The 15,728-nt window shown below is 47.8% G+C and overlaps 1 protein-coding gene across 2 annotated transcripts; it reads left to right on the forward strand.

The window, feature by feature from the left end:
• Positions 1 to 1,176: 1,176 nt before the first annotated feature.
• On the forward strand, positions 1,177 to 12,971 carry PIPOX (pipecolic acid and sarcosine oxidase). 2 transcript variants are annotated; one of them, XM_026016236.2, is made up of 8 exons: positions 1,177 to 1,381; positions 2,800 to 2,948; positions 9,946 to 10,159; positions 10,400 to 10,582; positions 11,130 to 11,282; positions 11,672 to 11,830; positions 12,431 to 12,506; positions 12,769 to 12,971. In XM_026016236.2, exons 1-8 carry the CDS (start codon positions 1,268 to 1,270, stop codon positions 12,897 to 12,899), a joined length of 1,179 nt encoding a protein of 392 aa, XP_025872021.1. In that variant the 5' UTR covers positions 1,177 to 1,267; the 3' UTR covers positions 12,900 to 12,971. The 2 variants fall into 2 exon arrangements, with proteins under 2 accessions (XP_025872021.1, XP_025872022.1); XM_026016237.2 differs by having other exon boundaries at positions 1,202 to 1,381; positions 10,400 to 10,525.
• The last annotated feature ends 2,757 nt before the right edge of the window (positions 12,972 to 15,728 follow it).

Raw genomic sequence — 15,728 nt, forward strand, 5'->3', positions numbered from 1 at the left:
CACTTTGCCATAGTTTATTGGTCATGCAGTCACAGAGCCTGTGACGGGAGGAGTGACAAAGAATTTGGGGCCATCTTTAATGTGCCCAAAGTGGAGATAAATATATGTTCTCCTAGGGCTGCAGGGATTAAACGAGGTGATGTGTACAGAGGCAGATGTACCATGAAGCTAACAAAACTTCATCCACAGTGCTCCTTAATTGGACAGTCTCTTCCTAGTCCTAGCACCTAATTTTGTATTCATAATTTTTCTTTTTCTTTTTTAAAGATTTTATTTATTTATTTATTTATTTATTTATTTATTTATTTAAGAGAGAGAGAGAGAGAGAGAGAGGAAGGGAGCACGAGCAGGGAGAAGGGCAGAGAGAGTAGCAGACTCCTTACTGAGCAGGGAGCCTAATTCAGGGGCTCGATCCTGGGACTCTGGGATCATGACCCCAAAATGGTACAAGAACCAGGTCCTACAAATTCTAGCTCTGTCCTGAATGCATGTAGTGGTATTTTTTTTAGCACACTGCCTGGCACAGAGGGTGTGCTCACATCGGGGACCCTGTGTGCCCGGGGTTGGTGCCTGGTCCCCACTCTGTGCCTCAGGAGAAGGCTCCTCTTCTCACTCTGTCTTTCCCATTTATTCCGGATAATTTCTTCTCCTTTGTAAAAAAATGAAAGCAACACGCTGAGAATAATTTCATACTCACAAAACTGCCCTCCGGATTGTTCCCTGCATCTACCCCCTGACCTCACCATCCACCAGGGAGGTGAGCCTTACCCTGGGCGGAGTGCCAAGTTCTTAGCTTGGCCCTTAGAATCTCCAAAGGAAATCAGGCTGCAGGGAGGGAAGCCAGCAGGGGGAGGCAGCATTCCTGGTGCCCAGCTTGGTCTAGGAGGCATTGAAATTCCAAGGCCGAAGTCCCGAGACAAAGATCATAATGAGACAGGAAGGTGGCATAGGAAGGAGCCATTTGCATGACAATAATTGAGCCAAGAATAGAAAGCTAGAGGGATACAAGGGTGAGGCTGGCAGCTGAGCTGGGCTAAACTTCAGGAATCAGACTACCCTGTTCTGCTCTGCAGGGGAGGTGGGGGCTGGGCACTATGCCAGGCTTTGCTAGGAGGGAGGAGTGGAGGGAAGGACACAGCTCAGGGGATTGTGGGAGTGTTGGCCAGGCTGGACTTTGCCCTACTCCTCCCCCTTCAGCCCAGAGCCTACTTTTGTTTGGTTTCTCCTTTGTGTGTGAGCTTTGTGGCTGTAAGGCTGAGTGGGCATCATGGCTGCTCAGAAAGTTCTCTGTGATGCCATTGTGATAGGGGCAGGCATCCAGGGCTGCTTCACGGCATACCACCTGGCCAAACACAAGAAGAAGGTCATCCTGCTGGAGCAGGTACTGTGTCTCCTCCACACTCCTGACTTTAGGGACTGTCCTTCTCTCCTCTTCCAGAGAGAAGTTTCCAGAGCCAGCACACTTTGAGCCTTTTTTACCCAAAGGATACAAAAATACAGATTTGAAGAGATACATGCATTCTGGTGTTTATAGCAGCATTATCAACAGTAGCCAAACTATGGAAAGAGCCCAAGTGTCCATTGACTGATGAATGGATAAAGAAGGGGATGCCTCGGTGGCTTAGTTGGTTAAGTGTCTGTTTTTGGCTAGGTCATAATCCCCTGGGATCAAGCCCCACATTGGGCTCCCTGCTCAGTGGGAAGCCTGCTTCTCCCTCTCCCTCTGCCTGCAGCTCCCCCTGCTTGTGCTCTCTTGCTCTCGCTCTCTCTCTCTGTCAAATAAGTAAATAAAATCTTTAAAAAAAAAAAAGGGTAGAGAAGATGTGGTGTATATATACAATGGAATATTACTCAGCCATTAGAAAAAATGAAATCTTGCCATGACAATAATGGGGATGGAGCTAGAGTGTATTATGCTAAGTGTGATAAATCAGTCAGTGAAGGATAAATACCATGTAATTTCACTCATATGTGGAATTTAAGAAACAAAACAGAAGAATATATGGGAAAGGGCTAAAAAGATGGAGTCAAACCCTAAGAGACTCTTAAAGATAGAGAACAAACAGAGTTGATGGAGGGAGGTGAGTGGGGGATGGGCTAAATGGGGGATGGGGATTGAGGGCACTTGTGATGAGCACTGGGTATTGTATGTGATGACTCACTAAGTTCTCCTTCTGAAACTAATGTTACACTATATGCCAACTAGTGACTTGAACTTGAATTTAAATAAAAATTTGAAAAAAAATGAAGGGGGCTAGATGGGAATGATCTCAAAGGTGCTTTCTAATTATGCTTCTCTATGAGACTATGAGTTAAGTGGGCTGGGCTTGCAGCAAGATGACCAAAGACTAACTAACAAAGGGACTTTGGGGTGTGAGGTAATGTTACCAAACAGGAAGCAGAGTTCTTTATTTTTTTTTTTTTTTAAGATTTTCTTTATTTATTCATGAGAGACACACACAGAGAGAGAGGCAGAAACAAAGGGAGAAGGAGAAGCAGGCTCCATGCAGGGAGCCTGATGTGGGACTCGATCCCAGGACCCCAGGATCACACCCTGGGCCTAAGGCAGGTGCTAACCCACTGAGCCACCCAGGCGTCCCAGGAAGCAGAGTTAGTACTCCTAAAGAACTTCTATGCTGGTAGTCAAATCAGTAACTTGACCATAAAGGGAGAACTATGAAAATATTTGAAGAGGAAATGCTCCTGATTGACAACACATGCTGAGCAATTTCCTAAGGGGTGGAAGAGACAGCAAAAGGGGTAACAGCTTCAGTTGTCTCTCTTGTTTTCTGTTTCCAGTTTTTTCTACCACACTCCCGAGGAAGCTCGCATGGGCAGAGCCGGATAATCCGAAGGGCATACCTTGAAGACTTTTATACCCAGATGATGGATGAGTGCTACCAGATATGGGGCCAGCTGGAGCACGAGGCTGAAACTCAATTACACAGGTTGACGGATGGGGGAATTCCTTGAATTCTGGGGCCCAGTGCCTGGAGGTGCTTTGAGTATGTGAGGGTACAGTGCCGTGAACATGTGAAATGCCGTGGAGGGACACAGGGCCTAGGGAAGTGCCAGACACATAGGAGCATTCTGCTCCCTGTTAGGATTGCCCCATAGGTCAGCTGGCTCCTGTCACACTGAGTTCTAGGACTGGGTTCAGAGCACATGTCCAAGGCCAGCAGAGGGTATATTGTGAAGACTGCTGAAAAGACACTGGGAGCTGATACCCAGAGCTGGTTCTTTATGTTCATACTAATATCATAACTTTTCACACTGGGTCCTCTCCCCCAGGAGCCACCCCTATAAATCCATTCATTCTCTCTGAATGCCTCTTCCTATAGGTCTCCTCTTTAGGCCTTATTGCTCACTGGGGATCTCTGCTGCCCCCATGGCTCTCTAACCTTTAAAGCTCCTCTGTACCCCTTCACCTCCATTGACCTTTCAAACAGTCATGGGGAAGAAGGCAGACAAGCCATGGTGCATAGAGAACTTTAATCACCCACCACACATCCCTTCCCACCTTCTCTGTGGCTCTTAACTGAACTCTCTACAAAACCACGACTCTATCCTACAGGGTGGCAGTTATTTTAATGGCCGAGAACCAAGAGGTTACTGTTCTGTTGCAAAAACACCATTAACTTAAGAACAAAGTGAAATCCATTATGCAAATACAGCTAGGACAGCTAATTACAGATTTATTCCAGAGGTAGCTAATGCACACAGCACCCAAATAAAGGAGCATGTCTTGCTGAGGGGTGGCCTGGCAAAGGGACCCCTCTCTGTCAGCCATCTGTGAATACTGCTGAGTATCTGGTACTAAGAGAAGTGCTGAGGCCTTGGAGGGCACACTTCCTCCCAGCAGATAAGGAGGTAACTAAGAGATGTTAGGAGAGTGTCTGGAATCTTTCAGAAAGGACGTGATTCTGAGACAGGCTTGAACTTGACTTTGTGTCTACCTCTTACTGGTTGTATAACACTGGAAAAGTTTTTGTACCTCTCTGTGTCTCATTTTTTCCTCACAGGACTTTGTGGGGGATTAAAGGAGACTTTTTTTTTTTAAAGAGAGGAAGAGGGACAGAAAGAGAATCTTAAACAGACTCCATGCCCAGTGTGGAGCCTGATGTGGGATTCAATCTCATGGCCCTGACCTGAGCTGAAATCAAGAGTCAGATGCTTAACCGACTGAGCCACCCTGGGTGCCCCTTAAATGAGACTCTCATGAAGTACTTGGTATAGTACATAGCATCTTTGGATAAGTGGCAGTTCCTTCTACCCATTTTGGGTCAGCTGTATCCTATCTCGGCTGCATAGGGAAGAAGAAGGCCAAGAGGAGACAGGTGGGAGGTAGCAGCCATGGACATCAAGGAGAATGGCTGCTGGAGCAAGGGAAAGGAACCCTTGGATAGGAGATTCTCATAATCTCACAGTCCTCATGGCAGGAGGATAGGAATTTGGAAAGGCCTTGGGACCAGGCAGGCCTGGCTCTACATGTCAGCTCTGACACATTTAGCTGTGTGGTCTGGAGCAAGCTGTTTAACCTCTGGGAGACTCAGTTTTCTTACCTATAAAGTAGGGCTATTTCAGGGGTCTGTTGTGAGGATGAGTATGTGAAGGGTTTGGAGTGGTGGTACCTGACAAGTCCATCATCATCACTATCATCACTATCATCATGTTATTTAGTGCTCATGATAAGAAACTTAGGCTGTTTTAAAAGTACCCAATATATGCTAAAGCATTGAATCCACCCCACAACCTTATGAGAGGGTTGCTGAGTAGTCAGGCTCTTAACCTATTAGTGCAGATCGCGAGATCACTACACTCTTAGTCTAGAATAGGGCTTGGTGAACTTTTTCCAGAATTGGCCACATAGTATTTTAGACTTTGCAGGCCATATGGTCTCTGTTGTAACTATTCAACTCTGCCAATTACTCAACTCTGCCATTGTAGTGTGAAAGCAGCCACAGATGATATGTAAATAAATGAGCGTGGCTGTATGCCAATAAAACTTTATTCATGGATGCTGACATTTCATGCACTTTTCACGTCCTGAAATATTCTTTTGTTCTTTATCAACTATTTAAAAATGTAAAAATCATCTTGGCTTGTATGACAGACAAAAATAGGTGGTAGATCTGATCTGATTCTTGGGTCATAGTTTGCTGGCCCCCGGCTTAGAAGATACCACAGAGTGGTGACCTTGTCCATCCCCTCTGTCCAAACAAATTTATGCCTAAATCATCTCGGGTCGAAAGACTGCTAATATATATATATTTAAAGACAGGAAGATATCATAGTCCATCTTAAAAGACCATTCTGAGGGCAGCCTGGTGGCTCAGTGGTTTAGCGCCGCCTTCAGCCCAGGATGTGATCCTGGAGACCCGGGATCGAGTCTCACGACAGGCTCCCTGCCTGGAGCCTGCTTCTCTTCTCCCTCTGCCTATGTCTCTGCCTCTCTCTCTCAATCTGTGTCTCTCATGAATAAATAAATAAATAATTAAAAAAATAAAGAAAATAAATTAAAAAAATAAAAGACCATTCCGACACTTTAATCCCCACTTATGAAAAATGAATAGTGGAGTGAATGTGCTTTGGAAAGCCTTTCAAGTTCTACAGAGTGCTAGGTGTTGCCATTATTATTATTAATTATTATTATTATTATTATTATTATCATAATCATTACCAAGTTCTTTCTTGTGGCTAATCTGATTCACTCGAGCACACTATTTGATTCTTTTACTTAGGGATACAGAATAGATACTTCCCATTGCCATTCTTTTTGCTTTGGCTCTTAATTCTGATTTTCTACGTGCGTTATCATCTTTGTGGTTCTCATTCTCCTAGGTTCTTCTGGGAGAACCAGTGCAACGTCATCATGTAACTGATAGATCCGAATGTATGTACTTAATGCTATTCGATGGTGATAAAAAAACAACAAAAAAACAACAACCAAACAAACATCTTCAGGAGTTGGTAGTGAAGGTGGTTGTCCAATTCTTTTCCTCCTGTTCTGCTTCTTCCTGTGACAGTGGCATACTAAACATGGGTGGGCTCCGGATATTTGCATACATTCTGGGTACAGACAATGACACGTGTCAGATCACAAGGTCTGAATCTTTTGTGATGCATACAGCTGGGATGCTGATACCACCAGCAAATCCCAGCTCTGTGGCTCACCTCTTGCTTGCCGCCCCCCTTCTCCCTTTGAGTCCTAATATCTAGCTCCTGACCCAGGCTGCCCCTGCTTAGCTGACAATATCAGACAAGATCACAGCCGTAGGCAGTACAGCTGCTGGCAGAACCTGGTGGCCCCCTCTGCAGCTGCTGCTTCCTGTGTCTCTGTGAAATGTCTGGCTTGTCAGCCACATCCCCTCCCTGGAGCAGTCTTTGTTAACCAATTCCACCTCGGCCCACTGAGCGGAAGATGAAAGCCAAGAGCTCCTCCAAAACCAACAAAGACAGCAACCATGGCTGAGTCCCTTCCCCAAGGTGCTCCACTGGCACTTTTCACCCTGGGAAGGGAAAGAGGGAGCCCGGGCTGGCAGGTGGCTGACCAAGGAGGGCTATCTGTCCCTCCTAGTTCCTCCCTGCTCCATTGGGCCGGTGGCCTCCTGTCCTGCTTTAGTAACAGATGGAAGGCCCCGATCACCAGCTCCTTACATCAGGTCTGAGGCTTTAGTTGGCTAGAGGAGTCAACAAGGCCCTCAGGAGGATTCTTGGATTACCTCTTCCCGGTGCTGGAGCCAACTCTGGTTGGGGGGAAGTCACAGTTCCTACCCCATGCTCTGCACTCAGCTGGTCGTATGCTGGGAGCTGGGAGCTGGGAGCTGGGAGCCACACTTTCCAGGGTCCCCTGACAATCCAGCCTCACTTTAAGATGCTTTCTTTCTAGGCCAGCCCTGAGCCGGCATTTCCTGGACATTTTTTTTTTCTCCCTTGCGATGGCCTTGTCTCTTCTCATTCCTCTCCTCTCCAAACTTTGTCACTAGGGTCTGAGCAGGAAAAGAGCAGAGGGAGGCCCAGAGCACAGGGGTGAGAAATTGATGCAGAACGAGTGGTCTGTTTATTGGGATCTAGGAAAAGCCATTAAGAAAATAAGCACTTAAATGATTTTCAATCTGCCCATGGAAGTCATCTATCTTCATCCTGGGTGGAAAAGGCCCATTCTCTGATCCCGGTTTTGACTGACTGATTTCCAATTCTGTAAGCATTTCCCACAGGAGCCTCTCACCTATCTCCCATAATGACAGACCTTTGCATTTGCAGGCAGTGTTTTACATTTATTTCCGATTTGCTCATAATGGTCAAAAATCTCTCTCCAATCGGAGGCATTTCTCCAGCAGTGCACGGTTTCCCTCAGGCCAAATAGCTCAGCTGTGATCCACGGAAAATGAGAATTTCCCAAACGCATCTTCGGACGAGGGGAGGGTCCACCATCACAAATTCAGATGGAAAATTTCCCACTGTTAGATCAATATCTGGGCTAAGAAATAAATGCCACAGGGGCAGAGAGCTGGAGCAAAATGATTACAATTGGCACAATTACATTCACCGGCAGAATCAGCTCACTGATTGCTCCTAGGGATGGGAGCTCCCGCTTCATCCACCACGGGATGGCTTGGGAATTAGAATATCACTCAGCATTTCATAATTTGACAGATTTGCCTGTTGTCTTGGCATGGGTTTTGTTTTCCCCATACAGTACATTCCTGTAAGAGGAGTTCTTACTTCAAGGAAGGAAGGAAGGAAGGAAGGAAGGAAGAAAGGGTGGAAAGGAAGTAGCTAAATCTCAGGGTGTATGGGACACTGCGGTTGGGATACAGCAGGCAGGGGTTAGAAAATGCTGCTCTGCAATTGCTGAGCCAGGGGTCTGACATAACCACTGAGGTGAGAGGTAAGCCAGGTCTTTCCCAGAATTGTACCCAGCCCACATCGGCAAACGAGGGCTCTAGGACATATACTTGCATGACTTTTTAATTATCCTCTTGACCAAGAAGTCTATTGGGCAAGTTTTCATTACCTGAGAACCAAACGAAGCCCTTTTTGGGGCCATGGGAAAGGGGCCCTGCTGGCTAATGGGGATGCTACAGCATCCTTCCTCTGCTAAGCTTTGAGGAGGCGGAGGCGCTCATCCTCGCTCACCAGTGCTGAATGCTGGGTAGGCGGGGGCCATGGCGAATGGATTGGGCACGCTTCGCGGCTCTGTGTACTGACACCGGCCCTGGGGCCTGCTGTGTCCCTACCCCCTCCCAATCTTCTCTTTAATCCCCCCAACCAGATAATGTGGGATTTGGAAGCATGTAATATCCATGAGACTCCATTATAGGCTATTACGAGCTTTATACACAGTACCTGGGGGATGTACCAGGCTGGTGCTGGTCACTGCAGCTGCTGAAAGGGAGAGGGACTGTAGCAGTGGTCCCAGGGCCAAAGTGACCCTTCCATTGTTTAGATCCGTTCCCATCAAAAGGGAGCTCTGATGTCTTGTGACAGAGAGACAGAAAGTATTAAAGAGAAACAACTTTTACTCTCCTGGAGAGTAAGAAGCATAAAGGGAAGTATAGGGAGAAATAGAACCACAGAATCACTGAATTAATTGCCGGAACCCCAAGAAACCATCTAATGGTGTTTCTGTGTGAGGGTGCTCTCAGCATTTGGGTGGGATTTTCTGGAGCATTGCAGGTTCAGCATCCCCGGGCCCTGCCCACTAAACACGAGAGGGGCAACCCCCAGGCATTGTGGCAACTAAAAAAAAAAAATGGCCCATGCCATGTCCATAAGCCCTGGGGTCGGGGCGATACCACCCTGGTGTGGCACCACCAATATATTGTCCAACAGGCTTGCGTTACAGAGAAATCTGGGGTCTGGAGTGGTGTGCAACCAGGGCAAGGTCACAAAGGGTCTGCCAGGACTGGACCCAGAGCCAGGTCTCCCCATTTAGGATCCTTTCCATAAAGTGGGCAGCCTCTGAGGAGGAACCAGAGAGATGCACAGCAAGGGACAAAACATTATATGTGAAGAAAAGGAACAAAGGAAAAGAAACAGCAGGACCATAGAGTAGCGGGGGAGAGGATAAAAAATGGAGATCAGGATAGTGAAGGGGTCAGGGGATGGAGGAAGAGGAAGAGACACTTACCACTTTCTAGGTGTGGCATTAAGAGGATTTCTGATAACTGCCCTCAAGGCGGGGATGGATCCCAAGAGGATAGAGGGACAAGTAAACCGATAGTGAGAGCCAAGGGCAGACTTAGGAATGGGCTGGCAGCCAGCTTAGTAATACTGAGTGTGACCCTGATGACAGTACTGAGATGACTTTACAGGTTTTTTTAACCTTTTTTTTTTTTTAAGATTTATTTATTTATCTGAGACAGAGAGAACGCATGTGGGCATTGGAGCCCCAGCTGGGTTCGATCAGGACCCATGAGATCATGACCTGGCCTAAACCAACAGTTAGACACCCAACCGACTGAGCCATCCAGGTACCCTAATTTTTTTTTTTTAAATCTTTTTAAGTAGGCTCTATGCCCACCCAGTGTGGGGCTTGAACTCATGACCCTGAGATCAAGAGTCACATGCTCTACTGACTCAGCCAGTCAGGCGCCCCTGACTTGATCAGTTTTTTTTTTTTAAGATTTTATTTATTTATTCATGAGAGACACGGAGAGAGAGAGAGAGACAGAGATACAGGCAGAAGGAGAAGCAGGCTCCATGCAGGGAGCCCGATGCGGGACTCGATCCCGAGTCTCCAGGATCACACCCTGGGCTGCAGGGGGTGCTAAACCGCTGCAAAAAACTGCCCTTGGTCAGTTTTTTGAACATGAGGCTGGGACCCTCCTTCCCTCCTTGATGGGACCTTTGCTGAAGAATGAGAGAGAATGGCCCAGGGCCCTGACTCATACCATCATCCATGTGCCTTTCTTTTCTTTCTTTCTTTTTCTTTTTTTACAGGCAGACTGGGCTACTGATGCTGGGAATGAAGGAGAATTCAGAATTAAAAACAATCCAGGCTACTTTGTCTAGACACAGGGTGGAACATCAGTATCTCTCAGCTGAGGAACTGAAGCAACGTTTCCCCAATGTTCAGTTGGCCAGGGGAGAAGTGGGGCTCTTGGAAAAGTCTGGAGGAGTTCTCTATGCAGACAGGGCCCTCAGAGCCCTCCAGGTAGTATGCATAGCCCTTGGGGATAATGCAGCTCCTGTTGTGGTTCCAGTATGCCGTCCCCAGCGTCCCTGGCTGGAAGGGAGCCATTGCCCTGCTGGCTTTATTCTTGATCTCGTTGATATGGGACGGGAGGTCTGGAGTCTGTGCTCTCTTTTCTGCCCTAAGTGAAAGACTCTGTTCACCAGGGTGAACCGTATAGCTATATAACTAATTTGCTCTTCCCTGCCATTGCCCTTCCAGGATGCAATTCGACGTCTTGGAGGCCAAGTCCATGATGGAGAGAAGGTGATGGAGATAAAGCCAGGGCTACCAGTCATGGTGAAAAGTACCTCCAGGAGCTACCAAGCCAAGAGCTTGATCATCACAGTAGGTCCCTGGACCAACCGGCTCCTCCGTCCCCTGGGGATCGAGCTGCCTCTCCAGGTCAGGCGGGCTGAAAGCCTCAGAGTTGATGTTTAAGAGAAGAAACCTGGGAGTCAGATGGACTTGAGTTTGAGTCTCAGATCTGTCACTTGCTAGTGGACGAACTTGGGCAAATGAGTTCACTTCATGAGCCTCAGTTTTATAACATGTAAAATGGGGACAGGGCTGTTGGAGTATTAAATTATATAATAAACATAAAGCCCTCAGGAACTCGCTTGGCCGGTAGTAATGCCTCACATCTGAGGCCTTATTAACTGCTGGAGAGAGAGAGAGAGAGAGAGAGAGAGAGAGAGAGAGAGAAGTAGGCCTGGGTGCAGTATGGGAGACTAAGACAGAGGGAAGAGACAGAGATGCAGAAATTTTTGTGCCTCGTATCAAAATAGAACAGATCGATGACGAGAGAATTGGGTGAAACAAGGATGGACAAGTTAAGGGGGGGGATCCAGGCTTGTATTTAAGAGCTACAGGACCTCTGGAGAGGCTGTTCTTGCTGTCTGTAGTTTCCTGGCTTTCCCCCTTCATCTCTCACTTCTCTTTCTCCTTTAAGACTCTGCGGATCAATGTGTGTTACTGGCCAGAGAAGGTTCCTGGAAGCTATGGCATGTCCCAGGCCTTTCCCTGCTTCCTGGGCCTGGACCTCAGCCTGACTCCCCACCACATCTATGGGCTGCCCTCCGGAGAGTATCCTGGGTTGATGAAGGTGAACAGAAAGGCCTAGAGAGGGTTGGTAGGGCACCCCGCCCTTGCAGATTTGGGGCAGTGCTCTAACTTCCCTTTCAACAGATTCCCCAGATCCCCCCAGGGAGCAGTAGGAGCAGGAGAATACTTCTCTATTCACCATTTGCAATGCATGACCCCCAGCTGTCCCAAGTCCCCCTCCCCAAAGGGAGTCCTTCCTTTGCAAACATGGGGCTGGTGGGGGGAGGAACAGCTAAGGCAACCTCATGTGGCAGCAAACAGCATCTGTCAGGGCCAGGGAGAGGTTGTGATGATGGATGGGGGCACTCTGCGTCTGAGCCTGCCCCCTGGGCTGGGTGGGTGTGCAGGAGGGCCGGCCTCGAAGCTCACACTGCTCTGATTGGGAGCTAGGTCTGCTATCACCACGGCAACAATGCAGATCCTGAGGAGCGGGACTGCCCGGAAGCCTTCTCAGACATCCAAGACGTCCAGATCCTGAGCCGCTTCATCAGAGATCACTTACCCGACCTAGAGCCCAAGCCTGCCATTCTGGAGCACTGCCTGTACACGGTAAGGGTGTGGGCAGCCGGGCCAGGCCTGGCCCTCTCGTAGCCCCAGAGAACAGGGGAAGGACACAGAGAGACCTTGCACTGCTCCAGCTGGCTTCTCTTTGACCCCTGACCTGGTATGTGACTTGAAACAAATGAGCTTATTCCTGTGGGCTGGTCCACCTCTACTGGAGAGGGCCCCGTTGGAGGTTATTCATATTCCTTTTCATTAGCAAACTAGGTTTCTGCCTGGCAGCCCCTCACTATGTTTCCCAGAAGAGCTCTAAAAGATTTTTTGGCAAGATGTTCTCGTTGAACAGGCCTTAGGGACAAAGAGATGAGACAGATGTCACCAGGGCCTGAGGCATCTTGGCTAAAGTCAGTTTACACGCATTAACTGAGCACCTACTGTGTTCATAGCGTTGTATGAGAAGAGAGGGCAGATGGACAAATGAGAAAGACTGTCGTACCCGGAGGGGGCGCTGGCATGCAGAAAGCATTCCTGTGCCCCATTCCCATTCTTTCTGGAAAGCAATCCAGCCTAGTCCCCTCCCATTGGAGCCTGCAGTTCTTCCTCCTCCTTCTGTTCTCAAAAGACGCAAGTGTGATTGTTTCTTTCTAGAACACCCCCGATGGGCACTGCATTCTTGATCGACACCCAAAGTATGACAACATTGTCATTGGTGCTGGATTCTCTGGTGAGCCTGAGGAGGGAAAGATGTGCCTTAAAGCCGACCTTTCTCAGTGCCAGGCAAAATGGTGTTTCTAGGCTCGCAGCTGGCCAGAGCTTAGACTTGAGTGTATGAAGGGGCTGGGCAGGCAAATAGAGAAGAAGTACTCTGGTGGGAGACAACCTCCAGCTTTGGGATGTTAGCTCTATTTGGGGACAGGGTAGTGGACATTCAGGGACCCCAGCTGCTTTCCCTGAGGATCCTTGACAGCCTGCTTTCCTTTCCCCAGGACATGGATTCAAGCTCGCCCCTGTTGTGGGCAAGATCCTGTGTGAATTAAGTATGAAATTAACCCCATCCTATGACCTGACGCCTTTTCGAATGAGCCGCTTCCCTGGCCTGGGCAAAGCCCACCTTTGACCCCTGGCCAGCAGCTTCCCTTGTGCATATGTATAGGAGCTGGGAATAAAGCCCTCTGGCTATTAAATGTCATCCTGTTCTCCTGCCTCTCTGGAGTCCCCAGTCAATACCAGATGATTGAATCAACTTTCTTTTCCCTGGCCAGCTCCCCAGTCCCACTATGTTTTTGCTTCCAGAAGGTCAACCAGATATTCTAAATCACCAAGTAGCAAGGACCTTTGAGATGGATGTCTCAATAAGGAGGATGCATAAGGATTGGCTCAGGGGATCCAAGCAGTTGTTAAAAAATTCTCTTTGCTGAGACATTTCATAAACTTGGGGTGGATTTGACTAGAGCTGCCTAGGGGAGGGTAAACAAGATGGTTTGTAGATCACAACTTACAGGAACTTGGAGTTCCTTTTCCTAAAACATGAGCCATCCTCCATCACAGACTCCCATAAAATCTGGCTCACCTTGGGTGCACAAAAAGTGTTTGTTGAAAAAAATGTGTTGAGCAAGCAAAGAAATGAATAGCTGCATTGCATTAGAGTCTGTGGTGGGCTTTATTCTCCATGTGACCTTATTTCTTCATGACTTTGTCTAAATCAGCGCCACAGAGCCCATGACCCCAGGAATCCTTGGGGTCTTTATCCCCTCAATGCCCTGCACCCTCTTTCCCTGGATTCTTTGTCTGGTTCTTGGCCTCCCTTTGGCTCTGTAAGGACGCTTAGTTCTCCCCAGTCTCTCATTAGGGTGTATTGTCAGGTCCTTATGAAGATGGAGCTGTTATACCAGAAAGGAAGAGAGAGACACACTCGCTTAGAAACCCTGTTCAATGTTTGAATGTTAAATGTGCCATTTTATTATCATTAGGATTGCTCCCACTTAATGAAACGGCATTAGCACCAAGTCGGCTGGCCTCCTTGCACTAATTGCTTTGGAAGGAAACAGGCTTATAACTACCCCAGGGCGGGTGAAGGGGTGAGGGGTGTAAACAGGGACTCAAGCAAGGCTGATTGTGCTCTGCTGAAATCCCAGCCGGAGCATCTCCAGACCAGGCCAGTTTGACCTGAGAACTCCTGCTCCTGGGGGAGAAAAATTGGGACTAACTGGGGTGAAAATGTTAGAAGGAAGTGCTGAACAGAAACAGGAAATGGAGATAAGAATAAAAATATTCCCAAAGGAAGGACAACACAAAGAATATAGCCTCATAAGCCTAGACACACGGTTCAGCACTGATTTCTCCAGGGGATCCTAAAGCCAGCCAGTCTCTCAAGTCCCGTGCCATGTCTGCTTCTTGGGTGCTCTCAGAGGATCCCTCGAACCTCAGCCTCCGTAAAGTGGGAATAATTACATCTGTATAGTAGGAATAATGGACTACAACCAGGATGAGACTTGAAGATGTGATGCTAAGTGAAATAAGCTTGACACAAAAGGACAAACACTGGAGGATTCCACTCACATGAGGTACTGAGAGCAGTCAGATTCACAGGGACCAGAAATGGAATGGTTGCTTCCAGGGGCTGGGGAGGTAGGGGGAAGAGGGTGTTAGTCTTTCATGGACACAGGGTCTCCGTTTGAGAAGATAAAAAAATTCTGTGGATGGATGGTGGTGATGGTTTCACAACACCATGGTTTAACAACATCACAAACACAAACATGGTTTAAGAGAATGTACTTAGGGATGCCTGGGTGGTGTAGTTAAGCTTCCAACTCTTGATTTCGGCTCAGGTCATGATCTCAGGGTTGTGAGATCCAGCTTAGTTTCTGGCTCCATGTTCAGTGGGGAGTCTGCTTAAGACTCTCTTTCCCTTGCCCTCTGTCCCCCACCCCCTCCTAAATAAATAAATAAATAAATAAATAAATAAATAAATAAATAAGGTACATACTGCCATGGAATTGTTACACTTAAAAATTATTAGAATGGTACATTTTATGTTATGTATATTTTATATTTTACCGCAATAAAAAGAGTGGGGATAGTAATACCGACCAAATTTACAAGAGCTTGCAAGGATCAAATGAGATCATTCATCAAATACACAAAGATTGATCGAAATTCTGCCATGTGCCTGGGACTGTGCTAGGCTTTGTGGGTGTACCTGGACACAAAACAGATGAAAATCTCTGCTTTTGGGGTGTTCACCCAGTTCAGAGAGAAGACATATAAGAAATATGTATAAGTAAATTATATCCTGGCTTGGAAGGAGACAAGTGCACGGAGAAAAAGAGCAGGGCAGGGAGGACGGAGAATGCAGGGGGAAGGGCTGCCCTCTGCCACGGTTGTGATACAGCACCCCCCCCACTCCTACCCCCCCACCCCACCCCCACTCAGAGGGAAGTGGCATCTGAACAGCCCAGAGAAGGAGTGCACCATGCAGATACCAGGAAATGTGTGGGAGGACGTGGTAAACTGTAAAGCGAGATATTGTGTTATTTCTGAGAGAGAAAAAAAAAGGGGTACCGAGACAGAGATCAGTGTAGGATCCTGCCATCTCCCAAGCTGGCAAAGTTGGGGAGAAAGGGCACTGGGAACCTCTCCCTCTCATTCAACGGCTGCCTGCCCGTAGTTCCCTCTGCCTCTGCTTCTCCCAGTACTGCCCTCCTCCCCCAGCCAGCTGCAGCTCCCCTTCCAAAATATCCAGTCTTATTCAGCTTGCTGGTGACAGTAAAGGAGGGGACCAATGTCTAGAAGAGGCTGAGAAAGGACAAGTGGGGGATGCTGACAAGCTCTGCCTGAACTCGTGTGTCCTAGAAACCGAGGGGGAGGGCAGCAGGGGCGGGGGCAAGTGCGAGTAGGAAGGGGCGTTGGGGGGAGGGATGAGGTCAGGGAGGAGCAGAGAAAAAAA

This window comes from Vulpes vulpes, chromosome 2 (assembly GCF_048418805.1).
Source record: "Vulpes vulpes isolate BD-2025 chromosome 2, VulVul3, whole genome shotgun sequence".
In the NCBI taxonomy this organism is placed as follows: domain Eukaryota; kingdom Metazoa; phylum Chordata; class Mammalia; order Carnivora; family Canidae; genus Vulpes; species Vulpes vulpes.

Coding starts and splice junctions, on each gene's coding strand:
- PIPOX (XM_026016236.2), top strand. CDS start 1,268: ATGGCTGCTCAGAAAGTTCTCTGTGATGCCATTGTGATAGGGGCAGGC. Junction 10,583..11,129: donor GGATCGAGCTGCCTCTCCAG/GTCAGGCGGGCT, acceptor TTCTCCTTTAAG/ACTCTGCGGATCAATGTGTG. Junction 11,831..12,430: donor TGGAGCACTGCCTGTACACG/GTAAGGGTGTGG, acceptor GTTTCTTTCTAG/AACACCCCCGATGGGCACTG.